General features: G+C 44.0%; 1 protein-coding gene across 1 annotated transcript in view; it reads right to left on the bottom strand.

Moving 5' to 3' along the window:
• Positions 1–20,433, bottom strand: part of SLC9A9 (solute carrier family 9 member A9) — a 540,762-nt gene that overhangs the window by 333,095 nt on the left and 187,234 nt on the right. Inside the window, exon 7 of the mRNA XM_069975404.1 lies at positions 2,451–2,589. Within this exon, the coding sequence (XP_069831505.1) occupies positions 2,451–2,589 (139 nt within the window). The remainder of the gene's footprint in view (positions 1–2,450; positions 2,590–20,433) is intronic.

Here is a 20,433-nt window from a genome sequence, read left to right as displayed (position 1 = left end):
ACCCGGGTGATTGCTAGATCGTCCGGGCAGCCTATAGCTGCCACTCCTATTTCACGGAGCGCTGGCAGCAGATTGCTGCTATATGAGTCGTTTGTCTTTCAACATGTTGAAAGAAAAACAACTACAACGATCAGCTGACATCGTTCATGTCCGCTGATCGTTGTGTTCTATTACACAGGACGATTACCGGCCATAGCGGCCGATAATCGTTCCGTGTAATAGGGCCTTAAATATCTTTTAAAGATCCTTTACACCACATATACATAATCAGTCTAGAACTCACACATGGCAAAGCCAACCTGTGAGTACAACTAATCTCATTTATGTTTAGCAATTTGAGATCATATTTCCCCTGGATCAACTAGGGTGTCTACGTATCAAGCCAGTCTCAAATAATGTGGGGGTGCATTGCTGTGTCTGTATTATCCTAGCCCAACAGTGGGTCTAATGACTGACAGTACTGTAAAGATATATGACACTGTCTGTTTGGCTCATTAGAGTAATGTTGGGCCTGGTCTTGTGGACATAATATGGACACAAAAATGCAATTGTATTATACATTAGTTTGCAAGGTATTGGCGGCTTAAGTGGTGTCACTCTTGTTATTCTATTGTGATCAGCAGCTACCTATACCAGGGCTCTACAAGGTCACCCCTTACCCTCTGGGAGTGTTTTTTTATTATATTATTTTGCTTCTGCATGAAAAAGTTGAAGAAAGTTAGAACACTGAACTAAAAGGTAATATTTCTTTATCAAGCTAACTATACAATACATACTGTAGTGCCATGTGAGCAGGGGCGGTCTTGGCATTTTTGGGGCCCCAGGCGGAGTTATGTCTGGGCCGCCCCCCCTCGACACGCATTCCAAAACAATAGACAGCTGTGTGTTGCCCCCAGTAGTATATACCCCTTGTGCGCTACCGCCAGTAATATATACTCCTTGTGTGCTGCCCCAATAGTATATACCCCTTGTGTCCTGCCCCCAGTAGTATGTACCCCTTGTTTGCTTTCCCCAGTAGTATATAGACCCTATGTGTGTTCCCCAGTTATATATAGCCCCCCCGTGTGCTGCCCCAGAAGTATATAGACCTCCTGTGTGCTGCCCCAGTTGTATATAGACCCCCTGTGTGCTGCCCCCAGTTTTATATACCCCCTGTGTGCTCCCCCACTAGTATATAGGCCCCCTGTGTGCTCCCTCAGGGGTATTTAGCCCCCCTGTGTGCTCCCCCACTTTGATATAGACCTCCTGTGGGATCCCCCACTTGGACCTCCTGTGTGCTCCTCCAGTAGTATATAAACCCCCTGTGTGGTTCCCCCAGTAGTATATAGACCCCCTGTGTGCCCCACCAGTATTATATAGACCCCTTGTGTGCTGCCACAGTAGTATACAGACCCCTGTGTGCTCCCCCAGTTATATATAGACCACCTGTGTGCCTCACAAGTAGTATATAGACCCCCTGTATGTTCCCCCAGTAGTATATAGACCCCCTGTGTGCCGAACCAGTAGTATATAGACCCCTGTGTGCTCCCCCAGTAGTATATAGCCCCCCTGTGTGCTCCCCCACTTGGATATAGACCTCCTGTGTGCTCTCCAAGTTGGATATAGACCCCATTCTGCTGCCCCAAGTAGTATATAGACCCCCTGTGTGCTGCCCCAGTAGTATATAGACCCCTCTGTGAAGCCCCGTAGTCTATAGCCCCCCTGTGTGCTCCCCCTGTTATATAGCCCCCCTGTGTGCTCCCCCCATTTATATAGACCCCCAATGTGCCCCCCCCCCCAGTTAAACAGACCCCTGTGTGCTCCCCCTCCCATATAGTATATAACACAATAAAACAAACACTTATACTCACCTGGGTCCGGGCGTCTCCTTTTCTCTTCACTCTTGTGGCCGCAGGAAGGGGTTTCCCTGCGATCACAAGAACCGCTCCCCTTGTCCTGGCGCCGATGCTCCAGTGATGTCACTGGAGCACAGGCACCACAAGGACAAAGCTGCCACTTGTGACCGCAGGGAAAACCCTTCCTGCAGCCACAAGAGTGACTGGCAGGAAGGGAGCCAATGTCTCCCGCCCTGTCAGTGCTGCTGCATGTAACTATGAGTGCTCATTACGAGTGCTCATAGTTACAGTTCAGATGGCAGCAGCGGTCTTGAGCACAAGAGCGGGGCGTGGGGGCCCTCCTGGATGTTGGGGGCCCCAAGCGATCGCTTGGGGTGCTTGGTGCCAAAGACCGCCACTGCATGTGAGAGTGTATATAAGTAACAGAATAAGTATTCTAGTGACATCAATAGAATCTGTCGCTTGTAAGAAAAGCAGCAGCATATTAGAATAAAGACCATAAGAGGCTAAATATTAAAAAATAATAAAAAGGCTACGAATGCCCTATGATGCATCGTGCACCCTATACATACTAAGAACACATAATGGAAATTAAATACTATTATTAAAGGATATTAAAGCAGTGATGACGGCATATCCAGAGCCCATAGCAAACGATCCAGCGAATATCCCCAGGAAATTGCCAACACATTGGAAGAAAGCAGCAGCATCAAACGCATTTGGGTTCTCCTTTGGGCTATAAATTGATATAGAGCTAAAAAAAAAAAAAAAAAAAAAGAAGAAGAAGAAAAAAAGAACATCAAAATTAAGCTTGACATAAATGCATTGTCTCATTCAATACAAGTTCAATTAAAGATTCAACTTTGATTTCCAACAATGAAATCTCACTAGAAAAGACAATAAAGATCTTTATAACATGCCGGAAGAAGTCAATATAAACTTTTAAAATTGGATATATCATCCTATATTTACTATGACAGATTTTTCAATCATAGTAAACTCTACTTTAAATAAAACACATCAGGATATGGCTGTTTGCACTCGGCAATTTCCAAATCCATCTCCCATGACAGCAAAATGAAAAGTAGACGGTTAATGGCGCAAGGATCACAAACGTCTATGAAAGAAAGACAGACATTGAGATGTATATCAAAACAAGTCCCTAATCTGTAACCTGTCACTATAGGTAATGTGTTGTAAAGGCTGCTATTTCCTATGAGCTACTGTGGGAATTGAAGCCAGTTATGGAAGAAACAAATAGCCCACTATGGTGCATCAGCCATTGCAGCGTTTACTGAACACATCATGCTGCATGGAGAAAGTATTAAAGATAACTAGTTATGGACGGAATCAAAATGACCGAAATTCAGACAAATACAGGGTTTGGAATTAACAACAGATCTACATATGGATCCATCGCTGAACTTTTTTCTTATATTGCATATGTAAAATGCATGGACTTACAAATATGATATTTGCTGACAGTCGCACTGTCTTAATTTTGGAGCCACATATCTAAAGTAAACAGCATCATGCTTTTCTTTTATGCCCTTGGTTATCTTAACTTTATTACTGTATATAACTTAAAGAGGAACTCCTACTTTAGGTAAAAACACAAATAAACTGCAGAAGCATATTGCATTGCTTACCAGTCTGCTCCAGTTTTGAAACCGACAAAAATCAATTTTTGAGGGGTCTTAGTTCTGTACTTACTGGTTGAGCAGTTGCTCAGTACTACAATTCCCAGAATGCATAGCTTTCCCTCAGCTGTTCATCACAGTCCTCCCATCCTGCCTACTCCCCTCCCCCACTCAAAGCTCTTTTAACTGTAGAATGCTCAATTAGTAAGACTGCAGCACCTACTCTATTGAAGGGGTACTCTGAAAAAAATCAACTGGTACCAGAAACTTGTACAGATCTGTAAGTGAATTCTATTTAAAAACCTCAACACTTCAAGCACTTGTCAGCTACTGTATGTCCTGCAGGAACTGGTGTATTCTTTCCAGTCTGACACAGTGCTCTCTTCTGCCACCTCTGTCCATGTCAGGAACTGTCCAGAGCAGGAGCAAATCCCCATAGAAAACAAAAAACCCAATAAGGTTCCGCTCACCTATCAATCTCAAAACCGAGAAGAAACAGACAGAGATGCAATACCTCATGTGTCAGACAATTGCAAGAAATATAGATCAGGAATAGGCCACGTTCACACAAAGTCAAAAATAGAAAAAAGGTGTCCGCTTTTTCTATTTAAAAAGACGTCTGTTATTGCCGCGATTTAACTGACTGCAATGCAACGGATTAAAGTCAATGGGATGACTTACGTCTACTGCACTCAGTGTATAAAATGACGGATGTTACCTGCACAGAAATAAAAAAAATTATCATGTCCATTATTTTCGGGCGTCTTTTACAAACAGTGGATGTTAACTTTCAGTTGCTCGCACACAGTCTATCTTTTTTCACTCTGCTTTCTGTTTTTACTATTAAATTCAATGGACTTTTCAATTAAAGACACATTCAAAGGCCTATCAGTCCACCTGGCCTAGAATAATATACAAGCAGCTGTTATTGCACTGACGGACAGCCAATGCTCAAAATGATGGACGTCATTTTAAAAATTATAAACTGACAAAAAGAAACATTGTGGGAACTTAGCCATAGTCAGGCCTCTAGGTGTGAGATACTTATAAATTACAGTAAGTGTAAATAACAATGTACTTTTACTAATCAATAAAATAAAACATAAAAGAATTCAAATAAAATAAAACATAAAAGAATTCTATTGGCATTTTTTATGTTTTATTTTATTGATTAATAAAACTACATTGTTTTTTACTCTTACTGTAATTTATAATTAAAGGGAACCTGTCACCCCCTGTGTCGGGGTGACAGGCTCCCGACCCCCTGTTAGAGCCTCCTATACTCACCTAATCCCGCCGGCCCCGCTTCTGGAGGTGGTCGGGTGATGAAGATCTCAGCCGCTGCAGCCCGGCGCGCGCGCTGAGAGATGAGTCCAACACCCATAGAGAATGACAGGAGAGTCCAGAGTCCAGCGCTCCGTCATTCTCTATGAGCGTTGGGACTCATCTCTCAGCGCGCGCGCCGGGCTGCAGCGGCTGAGATCTTCATCACCCGACCTCCTCCAGAAGCGGGATCCGGCGGGATTAGGTGAGTATAGGGGGCTCTAATAGGGGGTCGGGAGCCTGTCACCCCGACACGGGGGGTGACAGGTTCCCTTTAAGTATCTCACACCTGGAGGGCAGACTATTCCTGATCTGTATATTCCCATAGAAAACCTCTCCTGCTTCAGACAGTTTCTGTCATGGACAGAGGTGGCAGCAGAGAGCACTGTGTCAGACTAAAAAGAATAAATCCCTTCCTGCAGGGCATACAGCAGTTGATAACGGAACAAATGGAGATTTTTTTTAAATAGAAGTAATTTACAAATCTGAATAAGTTTTTTTTTCCCTCTGGAGTACCCCTTTAACATAAAAAAAAGTTGTTTTTTTTCCATCTCTATTATTCTCTTGATCTCATAGACAATAAGGCAGGTATCAAACATTTATTTAATAGAAATGTCACAGAAAACGTGTTTCCAGCTTCCCCAGTACTGTAGGTGTGTAAGTAAAAGGCAGCACAAATAGACAGCTTTGCATTATTTATGGTCCATATGTCTTCTCGGCTGTTTGGAATTTATAAAGGCTCTTGTTATTATGTAGCTCTAGGTAATCAGAACAAATAATAACACAAACCATTGCAAGCATTTCATAAATAGAATCTTCCTTGTTATACTCCAAGCTGTTACATTCTTCTCGGGCAACTATTTCACCGGAGAATATATCTGCTGCCAGAGCGGCTCCGCACATTAGCACTTTATGTAATGACAGCAAGACTGTACTGGAATAAATAGCAGATGCATTCTGTCTGCCTCCGACTGCATGGAGTCAATGGCCGGAGCAATATGAGGCTTATAGCTAGATTTTACTTCAAAAGTAGTGTTCTTTAGGCAACATATAGAAACATTTTAATAAAATAAAAAAAAATTAAGGCTTTTAATACTGTTCTGTACAACTCTGTGGAAACCACTTTAGGATAGGGAATTAAAATAGAGTTGGATATTTAAAAACCATGGGGACCAATGCAAATAGTGACATAGCTGCTGGGGCTCGCAGATGGTGGCTACATTAAGGTCCTAGAGGCTTATGGATTCTAAAGGCTCCTGTCTGACATAAGAGCTTCCTCACAGTATGGTCACCTAGGGCAAATCCACAACTTTACTGTACCAAACTCTATAGCAGAAAATCTAGAAATTGTGTGTTTTTTAAAATCAATGTTTACATGTGAATCAAATTCTATGTGACTAGCACATCAATCACCTATAAAACAAAGCCATGGGCAGAAAAGACAGTAAAATACAAAGACCTTATGTTTAAAATTAGGGATGAGCGAACCAAACCATAATGAACCAGATTTGTCACCGAACCGAACTTTGAGAAAGTTCGTAACGAATCTCGTTAAAATAACAATAACAAATAAAATCACAGAATAGACCAGGATATAAGGGATTATTACTCCTATAATCCCTTGTATCCTGGTTTTCTGTGAATATCAAGATGTGTGCTGTCACCCCTGTTAGGGTGAGACCTTAACTTAGTCTCCTCAGATATACCTGGGTGCTGCCTAATCAAAAATGTAATGTGACAGCTGTCTGTAAGTATCAACCAAGACAAAAGCAGTGTTCAAGCTGATCTATTTTACTAAGTCAAAATCTCAGTTCATATCTTTACAATAAAGGTTCATTAAAATAGGAGAACTCCCATTTACCACCCCCCAACCAAAAAACAAAACAGTCCACAAAAAAGTCCCATCACTGTCCCAGAAAAAAAAAAGTCCCATCACTGCACAGTTGTGAAGAAAAATGTTGGCGACTCAATGGGATTCTTGGTGTCCAAGACCGTGCACCCAAGTGCTGATGTCCTTTGAGTATGGGCAAGGGCAGTACATGTCTGTTACTGTCCATTGGGTCAACATTCCTCCAGAAGACCACCAGAAAGTTAGCCCATTCTTGCCACTGTCACCTCCCCGGTGCTTTAGGGGGCCAGTTCTGCAAAAGTTCTGCCTCCACCAGCTTGCAACCACCCACCGCTTTGACTGCAGTCCAACCTGCCCCTGTGTCTTACCAACGATGTCAGGCACGGCGATCTCAGGCTGTCCTCCATTTTGTGAGCCTGGGTGAACTTAGCCACAGTGGGCAGGAGCTCCTCCGGACCATCAGGGAGGAGGTATATGAATGGCTGACCCCACGTCAACTAACAGTGGGAAGTGTTGTAGCCCACAAAGGGAGGAACCTTTTCTCTGCAGTGCAGCAGGGAGGATTGAGTTATACACCTTGTATGGCACATGTGATAAACCTCATAGTGCACAGGTTTCTGCGAACATTTCCTGCCAATTGAGGACGCAACTCTGTTTGTGAGCAGGCATGACTATGGGATCAACGACATCATCCCACTTATCCGTGTTCTGGAAAGTGCGCTGAACAACATCATCAGCAAGGATTCCCAGGCCACCACTCCAAGGCTGAACATCCTCCTCCTCTGTCAATTGTCTGTTCTCAACCATAGTGGGCTTGGTGCAATCAAGTGGTGCTGCCTCCTCCAATAGTCTCTTTTCAATCATACTGGCCTGGGTGCAATCAAGTGCTACTGCCTTCTCCTCTATCAATTGTCTGTTCTCAACCATACTGAGTCCAATACAGTACTATTACTGCTGCTGGTTCCACTGTCAAATGTCTGTTTTCCACCCTAATGGGTGGAGGAACTTTGTGTCCTGTATCCCGTGTAATCACTTACACTGTACTTTGATTTTTTCCACTTTTTATTGTAATAGCAACTGCAACTAAATGAAACTATACCCTATCAGACTCCCACTATTGTAGCTGCAATTATTCAGCCGTTATAGCAAGGTTCGTTTTAGGTTCGGTTTGTACGAACTACAAATCCGAACTTCACGAAAGTTTGCCGGATCGAACTGAACCGAACGTTTCAAAAGTTTGCTCATCCCTATTTAAAAGCTTAAGAAATAGCAAAGACAGGGTATGCTCTACCTAATAATCCTGGGTGCACAGTACAAACATATTAAAGGGGTTGGCCACTTTATAGTAAAATAGTTCAATGTACAGTAATAGTAAGTGTACTCACTGTATATACTGACAGCAGCTCCTTGTGTACCTCATAGAGCTAAAATCAGACTCCCCTCCTGCAGGCTGTGCTGCCGTGCTCTGTGGTGTTTTGGTCCATAAGATTGCTGACATGGAGGAGCATGTGACCAAGCCCCGCCCCCCAGTGTCCACCACTGAGCCTGTATATGTCTATGGAGGACACAGGGGACAGGGCATGGTCATGTCAGCCATTTTATGGACAGAAACAAAACAGAGCAGGGCAGCCCAGCCTGGTGAAGAGGAGTCTGATTGTAGCTCTATGAGGTACACAGAGAGCTTCTGTCAGTATATACATTGAGCACACTTACTAATACTTTGTACTGACCTATTTTACTATAAAGTGGCCAACCCCTTTAAGTAAACATAGTAACATAAAAAAAAAGAAAAATAGAACAAGAAGTACAGTGGTACCTTGGTTTAAAAGTAACTTTGTTTAAGAGCGTTTTGGTTTAAGAGCTCGCAGTTTTTCAAAACTGTGACTTAGTTTAAGAGCATTGCTTTGGTTTAAAAGCTCCCTGTACTGGGTGGGAGGGAAGTGGGGGACAGCATCATCTGCATAGCATGGTCTACAGCACTGTACTCTGACCCAGAAGGTCTGCCTCAGCTTCCAAATCATAGCAGATCCACTTCAGACTGGGGCTCACATCAAAGGACAGGACTGTGGAGGTAATCTCTCCATAGCTGTAACCCCTGTCTCCCCGGACAGAGAGTGCTGCATGTATGTGCCCACATATACCCTGCTCATTCCTTTATGCTCCCTGCAGTCTCTGTCAGACCTGATTGGTCCATGCTAAACAACCCCCCCCCCTTTCTCCATTGCTGTCATGTGACCACACAGACCTCTGACAGCAGCCCTGCTTCTCTATTCTAACCTGTTGTACTACACTACTGCATTATGGGAATCTGCAGTTCCATCCTTTATCTACAAACTGCTACTGTTTTTTTAGGTTTATGCACTTACTATACATTATACTCCACATGCTGATTGCTATACTGTACAGTAACTTATAATATCACATTCAGCTGCTTATAAATGTTTCTTTCATTTGTTTTACATGTTATTCAGAATATAAAATTATTTTTGGGGTGTGGAACCAATTGTCTGTATTTTAATAATTTCTTATGGGAAAATTTGCTTTGGTTTAAGAGTGGATTTGGATTACAATTGCGGTCCCAGAACGGATTATGCTCGTAGTCCAAGGCACCACTGTATGTTATAAAAAAAAGAGCTGGCACATCAACCATATATACAGAAAATGCTTTTTAATATAGCATCCCTATGCAGGAATTAAATACACTACAATCAAATAGAACCACCAGGGGCCAAATATGTGAACTCAGCCCAATATACAGAATTCACTCAATATGCAATAATGTGAAAAGCAGGTATACGTATATCCAAAAGGTATATATCAAGTAAACAGAAAAACATGATAACATGCAAAGCAGGGCCGGCTCCAGGTTTTGGTGGGCCCTTGGGCGACAGAGCCTCAGCGGGCCCCTTTGTATAGTAAATCATGTGGCATCACTTTTAGAGGGTCTCTATCTCTGCATTCTGTGTAGGTATACAACTGTGTATTATATACTTATTATCCTCCTGTATGTGTGTGTGTAAATATCTCTCCATTCTGTGTAGGTATACAGCAGTGTATTATATATTTATTATCCCCCTGTATGAGTGTGTATATACTGTATATCTCCATTCTGTGTAGGTATACAGCAGTGTATTATATACTTATTATCCTCCTGTATGAGTGTGTATATATCTCCCCATTCTGTGTAGGTATACAGCTGTGTATTATATACTTATTATCCCCCTGTATGAGTGTGTATATATATCTCCATTCTGTGTAGGTATACAGCAGTGTATTATATACACACTCATACAGGAAGAGGATAATAAGTATATAATACACTGCTGTATACCTACACAGAATGGAGATATATATACACACTCATACAGGGGGATAATAAGTATATAATACACAGCTGTATACCTACACAGAATTGAGAGATATATACACTCATACAGGAGGATAATAAGTATATAATACACTGCTGTATACCTACACAGAATGGAGAGATATATACACACTCATACAGGAGGGGGATAATAAGTATATGTCTCTCCATTCTGTGTAGGTATACAGCAGTGTATTATATACTTATTACCCCCCCCCCCCTGTATGAGTGTGTATGTATATATATATATATATATATATATATATATATATATATATATATATATATCCATTCTGTGTAGGTAGTCAGCAGTGTATTAAATACTTATTATCCCCCCCTGTATGAGTGTGTGTGTTTGTGTGTGTGTGTATAATATATATATATATATATATATATATATATATATATATATATATATCCATTCTGTGTAGGTGATCAGCAGTGTATTATATACTTATTATAATACACTGCTGATCACCTACACTAAATGGAGAGAAAAAAATAGCAATGCAACAGTGGATTTATTGCATATTGTGACTCCCCCATGGAAAGTAAAGGGGAAAATCTGCAATAAATCCACTGCAGCAGATATGCCACAGGTGACCCTACCTTCCTACTCCCAGCACACATAGACAGATACTCATACACAACACCTGCATAGACTTACACACACAACACTAGCATACAGACTTACACACACACACACAATACCTGCATACAGACTTGCACACATATGCATGTATACTCAGTCACACATACACTCACCTCTGTATCTGGCAGTCCTGTTACACTCACCTCTGTATCTGGCAGTCCTGTTACATCTTTTCCCTCTGCCGGGGCCGCTGTGGAGGGGTCAGGAAACCCAGGAATACAGGAGGGGGCAGGGAAGCACAGCAAAGGCAGCACTGTGAGGAGGCTTCTGGGCCCTGACCTGCTGTTTGGCCTCTACAGGCTGCCGTGCAGTGAGCCCCGCCCCCCTCTCCTCTGGTCCGACGCTGAGAGACTGAGGCCTGGAGGCAGGGCCGCCGATAGGGCAGTACAACTGGTACTGCCGTATGGGGCCCGGACCCTAAGAGACTTGGGGCGGGTCCGCCGGGCCCGCCGGCCGCCGCCCCCTGACCGCTACGCTAGGGGGGCCCGCACGGCCCCCCTTGCCACCTGTTTTTGAGCATCCCGAGAAGCTGCGGCCGCGCAGCTTCTCGGGATGCACTGATCGCTTTGATGTTCCGCCCGCACATTGAGCGGGCGGAACATTAAAGCGATCAGAATACAGGAAAAGGAACTGTCAGCGTCCTCCTCCTGTATTCTCTCCCATAGGCTGCCGGCACTTCATACCAGCAGCCTATGGGAGGCCGGGACGTGACCTCTCCGGCAGGCGTGATGATGTGACGTCATCACGTCTGCCGGAAGTCCCGTCCCTGCGGCTTGCAAGATGGAGCCCGAAGAGGAGGAGGAAGAGCTGCTGCCTGCACAGCGCGGATTAGGTGAGTAGGATGTTTGTTTTTTTAGGGGCACCTCTGGGGGCATTATTAGTGTATGGGGGCACCTCTGGGGGCATTATTAGTTCATGGGGGTACCTCTAGGGCATTATTAGTATATGGGGGCACCTCTGGGGGCATTATTAGTATATGGGGGCACCTCTGGGGGCATTATTAGTATATGGGGGCACCTCTGGGGGCATTATTAGTGTATGGGTGCACCTCTGGGGGCATTATTAGTATATGGGGGCACCTCTGGGGGCATTATTAGTTCATGGGGGCACCTCTGGGGGCATTATTAGTTCATGGGGGCACCTCCGGGGGCATTATTAGTATATGGAGGCACCTCTGGGGGCATTATTAGTTCATGGGGGCACCTCTGGGGGCATTATTGGTGTATGGGGGCACCTCTGGGGGCATTATTAGTGTATGGGGGCACCTCTGGGGGCATTATTAGTGTATGGGGGCACCTCTGGGGGCATTATTAGTATATGGGGGCACCTCTGGGGGCATTATTAGTATATGGGGGCACCTCTGGGGGCATTATTAGTATATGGGGGCACCTCTGGGGGCATTATTAGAGTATGGGGGCACCTCTGGGGGCATTATTAGTATATGGGGGCACCTCTGGGGGCATTATTAGTTCATGGGGGCACCTCTGGGGGCATTATTAGTTCATGGGGGCACCTCCGGGGGCATTATTAGTATATGGGGGCACCTCTGGGGGCATTATTAGTTCATGGGGGCACCTCTGGAGGCATTATTAGTTCATGGGGGCACCTCTGGGGGAATTATTAGTTCATGGGGGCACCTCTGGGGGCATTATTAGCTCATGGGGGAACCTCTGGAGGCATTATTAGTATATGGGGCACCTCTGGGGGCATTATTAGCTCATGGGGGCACCTCTGGGGGCATTATTAGTATATGGGGGCACCTCTGGGGGCATTATTAGCTCATGGGGGCACCTCTGGGGGCATTATTAGTATATGGGGGCACCTCTGGGGGCATTATTAGCTCATGGGGGGCCTCTGGGGGCATTATTAACATATGGGGCACCTCTGGGGGCATTATTAGTTCATGGGGGCACCTCTGGGGGCATTATTAACTCATGGGGGCATCTCTGGGGGCATTATTAGTGCATGGGGCACCTCTGGGGGCATTATTAGTTCATGGGGGCCACCTCTAGGGGCATTAGCTCATGGGGGCACAGCAGGGAATCCTACATACAGGGGGCACAGCAGGGGATCCTACATACAGGGGGCATCCCATACTATGGGAGCCTACAGGGGGGAGAAAGGAAAGGAAGTTGCTAGAAATGTGCGGAGCCTAAATTGTTTGTCTCGCAGGTTCTAAGGGGATGAAACGTATCTGGAAGGAATCATCATGGAGGTCTGGACGTACAATTTATAGCGCGTCTACAAGCCCAGCGGGGCTCATTATGATGGAGACTAAAACTTATACAAGAGTGGGGTAGGGGTTCCCCTGTATTCAGAATGCTGTTGAGTGCTAGGCAATGCCCCATCTGGGATTATTGAATTTCGAGGGTCTATGCAGAGCAGGATAAAGACACCTCTGCTGCACAAACAGGATCTCTTAGAAAGCGTTCTCACCGCCATGTATTCGCTATCACTGGCTTGGGTGAGCTAAACTAGTCTGCCTGGGGGGCTGTGTGTGATTTGTATATGCTCACTAAAATGGAACAGCCTCATTATATTAGCCTTATCAACATATTCTATGTTAGTGAGCATACCGGGGGGGGGGGGGGGGGGATATTGGTGAACATATACAAATCAAACAGCCCCCCAGACCCTCGAAATTCAATAACCCCAAACGGGGCATTGCCTAGTACTCAACAGCATTCTGAATACAGGGGAACCCCTACCCCACTCTTGTATAAGTTTTAGTCTCCCTCATAATGAGCCCCGCTGGGCTTGCAGACACGCTATAAATTGTACGTTGCAGGGGTGAATATAATGCACTGCATACAGAGCACAAGAGGCAGCTATACAAGTAAGTGTCTATTTGAATTGCACCTTGTTCACATTTAGTTTCTACAATTTTATAACTGTATAACAGAGGTTACATTTTAAGCCACTGGGGAAAATGGGGTATATGAGCCAGTTCTCTAGAATTGATCTGAACCAAATTATACCTCCCAGCAAGGCGTGGGTCGAACACACAATTTTTTTTTTAATTAATGTGGGGGGCCCAGACACTTTGGTTGTATGGAGCCCCGAAATTCCTGATGGCGGCCCTGCCTGGAGGAGCCACAAAATGACTTAAGTGGCTCACCAGCGCCCCCCCTCATCCCTGCGCCCGGCTCATTCCCCCCTCCCCCCACAGCCTCAGGTAATGATTGTGTGCGCTCACCACCTGCACACAGTGCGATGTGTGTCAGTGTGTGAGCGCAGTGAGAGGGGAAGAAATGGTGTGGGCAAGTGCAGCGGGGCCCCTTGAGGCACTGTGGGCCCCGGCACTTGCCCGAGTATGCCTGGTGCGGACGCCGGCCCTGATGCAAAGTCTTAGTGCAACGACAGAACCAACAGTACTATAAAGTGTAATACAATGATGGAGAGAGAGACTAGAATGCATCATTCTGTGCAGAGGGTTCCCCTCCCTGTATTACTAGGCTTGCAAGCTTGACATTGTGCATTTGATGTCCACACAATAAACAAATTGAAAGCACATTTTAAATGACAAAAAATAGTATGCAGTGCTTACAATTTTACTAACATGTTTATAATAAGATTATATAGTAAAGAAAATCCGGAGCACTCGTTAGTAGTATGCAAAAGTGTTCATGCGTTTATTTAACAGCATGCAATGGGGCATAGCCAGGTATTTACAACATTAAGCACCTAGCAGGTGCAATACATAACCAAAGGTTGTTTGAATATGCGACAAATGCACAAACACATTTGTCGCATATTCAAACAACCCTTGTTAATGTATTGCACCTGCTAGGTGCTTAATGTTGTAAATACCTGGCTATGTGCTATTGTACGCTGTTAAATAAATGCATGAACACTTTTGCATACTACTAAAGAGTGCTCCAGATTTTCTTTACTATATGACTTTGGGTTGCTACCCTTCTGTGTGAAGCACCTAAAAAACCAGAGACCTGTCGTGCACCCCTATCTTCTGTCATACATATAATAAGATAATATCTGCATTTTACTGCACATTTATGGTAGATTTCCTAAGAATTTGGTGCAGAGATAAATGTATATTTTGATAGAATCCAACACTGTGCTACTATTTTCTGCTGCTTCCCATACTGCTGAGTTCAGGCAGAAGTAGGGAATAGCAGAGTGACTCCTGCACTGCTCACCCAGGCCTTACCTGGTGCTATATAAAGTTACATAGCAACAATAACAGCTAGACAAGTACTGTAGTATGGTCAACAAAGAATAGCAAAACCATGCCGGCTCTGAGCACACGGCTTCTTCTGGTCCTGTACTCTGCCTTCCTCCTCTTCTAAAGCTGTAAATAGGGTTTTCTGGATGCCATACATCTAGTGCTCTATGTCTGACATCAAATATATATTTACAGCTATAAAAGAGCAGAGAGTCAGAGTAGGAGCACAGACAAAAATGCAGTCATTTGTAATGTGTTTGGGTTCTGCATAACAATGTGTATTCAGTGGGTGTAACTACCACCGAAGCAGCCAATCCAGGGCATGGTGCATTGGGGGCCTGGCAGAGCCGCCAACAGGTAGGTACTGGTAGTACTACCGTCAGAGGCCTCATGTTACAGTAAAATCACAACGGTCTGACCTGCATCGGCGGTGTCTGCAGCTCAGGCTCCCTGTTTAGAAGTTCCAGTTCTGTCCACTAACTGTACTCCTGCCTGTCATTCCACTCACAGCCTCCATACAGTAAGCTGGATAAGCACCTAGCTTAGTATATAGAGACAGTGATTATGGCAGGAGAGAAGAGAGAAGCAAGACCCACTCCCCCATTTTTTTTCTGCTCCCCTCTAATGTCAGAACAGAAGAGGAGGGGCCAGGAGAAGCTGCATAAACAGAGACATGGTACTTGTACTACCTCCCAGGGAAGTCTCCGAGGCTGTGTAGGCAGAAGACGATCAGATAACACAGATTTATCTAAACGTGAGTGAAAGAATTTCTTCAAGATATACTGTACACTTCACACACATTCCGGCAGAGTACTGCACTATTTAGGCAAAGGCTCCTATCCGGCCCCTATCTACTGCTACTTTCTTACTTAACTCCTACTCTTTCTTTACCTCAAGTTGCCTGTTGAGATATTGACTGTATTATTGCACTGAGTACCTAAAGCACTGTTATATTTTTTTAGAGCGCACTGAAGCTTTTTAGTAAAGTTCAAGCATTGTTTAAATAGGTCTCTGTCATTTCTGTCGCCGCACCTTGCAGCTTGCACCTCACAACAGTTGTACCAAAGGTCTGATGCCTGGGTGTCCGGGGGTGGGTATCACCACTCCTGGCCACCGTGACAAGTTGCCCCCAAAACACCACAGCTCACCGGCTGGTGCAACGCCTGTATCCAGCACACCAGGCCACGGCATGATTAAGCATTTATGCTGGACAACCCTTTTAATTATAGATTTATAATGCACAATGCCATTGCTGTAAAATACCAGAGTACCTAATAGCAGTAAGGTCTTGTATTATGAAAACTGTGAATTTTAAATGGGCACTGTCACTTTATAAAACTTGTATCATGTTGTAGAGATATTTCAAAAGTTTTGATTGATCAAGGAATACACTCAAACCCTGACTGATCACCAGAATAAGTAGGGAAATGTGCGCGCTAAATGTGTTCTCTCCTCTGTGCCATGTGCCCAAGACAGACTGCAATGTGAGTCTCAGCTGCGCTGTTTTTTCCATGCCCGCTCTAGTGATCCGTCCTTTTCTCAACTATTGAGGCTGTGTCAAACTGCCGTGGCCTAGAGTGACTATGCATTAGGCTGGCACAACCTCTCCATCCCTTCTCCCCGCCCTCCTCATCATTAGGAATGCCCCAGGCAGATTGTCTCCTATTCATCAGCTGTGTGAATACTGCACATGGGCTGGATCGTTTGGGCACCTGTGCAGTATTCACTGCAGAGGAATAGGAAAATTCTGCCAGTAGCATTCCTAATGATGAAGAGGGTGGGGAGGATGGACAGAGGGGTGATGCAAGGTTAGGGCACAGATACTCCCGTTTGGCAGGGGCTGCAAGTTTAAAAGTTGTTTTTAGGACAATAACTGCATCACCTGCCGAACAGACCGCAGGACAGATCTTGGGTAAAAAGCAGCTATCTGAAGGTACAATTGGTTTCGCGGGGACAGATTGTGGGTAAAGAGTCGCTTTAAAGTGATCATACAAGTGCACAGTATACTGCTCAAATGTCCAATACAGTACATCTGAGTAATGACTGCATTATGTCTGCAGTGATCAGCTGTCTACAATGACAAAACTCCAAGAGGTTTAGCGGTCTGAGAAGAGAACAGTCAGATAGTGCTGACATCCCACTGGCTAGATGACAGGTTGAGGTCTGGCCTATATACTGTACATTCACCTTTTTGCTGGATACATTTGTTGTGCCCAGCACACTACTACTCGCAGCCGTTATGAACACATAAGGCAGCAGCTGTTCCTTAGTGTGCACATAACAAGGTTTAGAAATTACTGCAGAGTTGTTTTTCTCTTGGAGCTGCACCTTGAATGCCAAGCATCAGTGCAGAACATCTGTAAAATGCCCATTTGTGAAATTACCAATTATATCTAAACAAGCTTTTAAGTCAATCTTTGCATGTGCATCAGATTCTATGTGACTAGCAGATCAATCACCTATAAACCAAAGCCCCAGGCAGGGGAGGCAATGCCTGGGAAAGACAGTACAATACAAAGACCTCATGTCAGGTTTACAAGCCTGGCATTCTACATTTGGTGCCCACACGGCAAACAATGCAAGTGAAGCACATTTTACATGACAAACATTTTATGTAATGCAATATCAAAAAGATTTGCAAATTACTTTATAAAACCTCACACATTCCACTACCTTTACTTTCACTTTTATTTTTCTTATTCATGTTTGGTCCAAATACATTAGCTGTGACATCACTTGGTTTAATCTCTGTTCAATGACCTCGCTGTGTGCAGTATTCCCATACTGTCATATTAACATGTACAATAACCATTTCCTGTTATTTAGCGTTTATTAGAGATTAAACCGAGCGTGCAGCATTTTATTATATCCATGTTTCCCAGGCAGCCTAAGGCCATGTTTACATTTGGTAAGAGACCGGCTGTTCCGTCACGGAACGGCCGTTCTCAGAAAAGATCATCTCGGCTGGCACTGCAATACCGGCCAGATGATCTTAAGCGCAGCTGAGTTCTGATGCGAGCGAACACGGATCAGAACTCTCCACTGCACACAATGCAGCGTACGGCCGTAGCCATACGGTCCATAGTGTGCACTGACAGGGTTTTCATTGAACAGTGGCCACAGAAAACTGACATGTCAGTTTCTCGCGGCACCGTTAGGGATCCCAGACGGAATTCCCTCAGCCTGAAGCACAATGTAAGTTCCGTACTAACCACGACCGTTGCAACAACGTCCGTGATTACCGCGGAACTTACGTTGTGTGAACATAGCCTAAGGGCTACATCCAACTTCTTCAGCCACGGCTAATAACGCTCGGGTTCAGACGGACCTAAGCATAGTCGAGTTGCACTCATTTGTAGTGTTTATAACTAGAAACACACATGCTCGGGTAAGGCATGTGATTACCACTGACTGGCGTAGCTGGATGCAGATCTAAGACTGCCTGACCAAGCATGGATACAGCTAATGGCTATGTTCCCCCACAGTATTGTTGCTCAGAATTTTGGTATTCTTCAACTAAAACCAAAACCAGAAATGGATTGAAAACACAGAAAGGCTATGTTCAAACATTGTTGAAGGGCAGCCTTTTTATGTCACTAAATTTCAACAGTGTTTGAACATAGACTTTCTGTGTTTTCAATTCTTCTATCTTCTATCTCTGTTTATTACACATGCTGCGGAATCTGTTGGAAGTGCTGCGAAATCTGTTGGCGTTATACAAATAAATATATTATTATTATTACATGTATTGTGACATCACTTCCTGCAATTGGATTTAAATAGGATTATTAGCTACAGTATGTATATCACAACGCTATGGCATCACTCATAATGCTACTCTGGTGTTTACCTATGTCCTTTGAAATCACTATCTTTTGATTTTTAAGATTTTTTTTTTATATGTCACTTTCTGCTGTGACATAACAGTATTTATTTTTGCTGTACTGTAATATCACTGTGTTCATTATCCAAGTAATGTAACTGTCTGTTTTCACTGTAATTTCACATCATTGTTTTATTATGACTTTTCAGTGACATCCCTGTGTTTATTATCCATGTAATGTGACATCCCTGTATTTATTATCCCTGCACTGAGATACTGTACCACTGTATTTACTGTATGTATACTATGAGATAACTGTATTTATTATCCCTGTACTGAGATACTGTACCACTGTATTTACTGTATGTATACTATGAGATAACTGTATTTATTATCCCTGTACTGTGACCTCACTGTGTTTATTATCCCTGAACCGTGACAACACTGTATATGTTATTCGTGAGATCACTCTATTTATTATGCCTGTACTGTGATATCACAGTATTTATTATTCCAGTATTGTGACATCCCTGTATCTATTATTCTGTGAGATCACTGTGTTGATTATCGCTGTGCTGTGACATCACTTTGTTCATATTATCAGTGGTGGAATATTCTTGTGTGCGCCATACAGGTTCAGAGACATCACTGAGAATATTTTCTTTGTGACCATACCATTTTCAGGATAAAAGCATTAAGGCTATGTTCACACTACGTAAAAGCTGTGTTACACACCGCACACATTGTATACGCTCCGGCCGGGATCATGTACGGGGCCGCAAATAACTGACATGTCAGTTTTCTGCGGCCGCAATTTAGTGAATTGCGGCCGCAGAAAGACCTGTCAGTTCACACGATGAAGCGAGCGGCTCCGGCCGCTTGCTTCATTGTGAGCTGTGGGAGGTTCTGATGCAGGTCGCCCGCTGATGCGCCCGCATCAGAACCCTGCGGCCGGAAAGGTCATCCGGCCGGTACTGCAGTACCGGCCGGCTGTTCTGTGACCCTCTTCACGTAGTGTGAACATAGCCTAAAGGTACAAAGGTTACATTTAAAACTTGACCTCTGGGGTTGCTGAAAGGTTCTTTTGCCACATAAGGGTATGTTCAAACTGAGCAAATATGGCGGAATTCTGTGGCAGAGTGGCGCTCAGTGTCCTACAGCGAGTGAATATGAGGGCACGTACTGCTCCCCTGCCGCGGCTCTCCGCTCAAAGAAGTGACATGTCACTTCTTTGAGCGGAGAGCAGCGGCAGCGGAGGAGCGTGCTCTGTCCCATAAATGAGCAATGACACACTGAGCACGGTGAACATACCCTAAGAGGACACTATAGCACTACACATGGCATGTAAAATTAGGGTCTCTCTTACAGATTTGGCATCAGGACAGAAATTTATATTTCAAATGAAATATATTACTTACAAGTAATTCTATGAGGAGAAAAACAGACATGGCCGCACATCTATAAACTTATGACTGATCCATCTGCTTCTCAGCACTATATATTACTAACATTGGGAGTTACAATCAAAGTGCATAAGCCCACACACCGCTTCAAGGTATATCTTTCTGAAAGGGAAGTAAACTTTATGACAAGGAAAAGTCAACTGATATTATAGTCTTTTCCAATTTAGAAACTTTGTTTCAGTAGTTTGGCTTGTCTAATTATCCCAGCATTAGTATTCAGCATACACCGCCCTATGACTGCAAAATATTGCAAACTCTGGCTGCATATAGAAAGATCACATTCAGACCACTTGCAAAC

The sequence above is a fragment of the Dendropsophus ebraccatus genome, chromosome 6 (assembly GCF_027789765.1).
Source record: "Dendropsophus ebraccatus isolate aDenEbr1 chromosome 6, aDenEbr1.pat, whole genome shotgun sequence".
Lineage (NCBI taxonomy): Eukaryota > Metazoa > Chordata > Amphibia > Anura > Hylidae > Dendropsophus > Dendropsophus ebraccatus.
The sequence above is the reverse complement of the archived record's forward strand: the minus strand, read 5'-3'. Positions and strand labels throughout refer to the sequence as shown.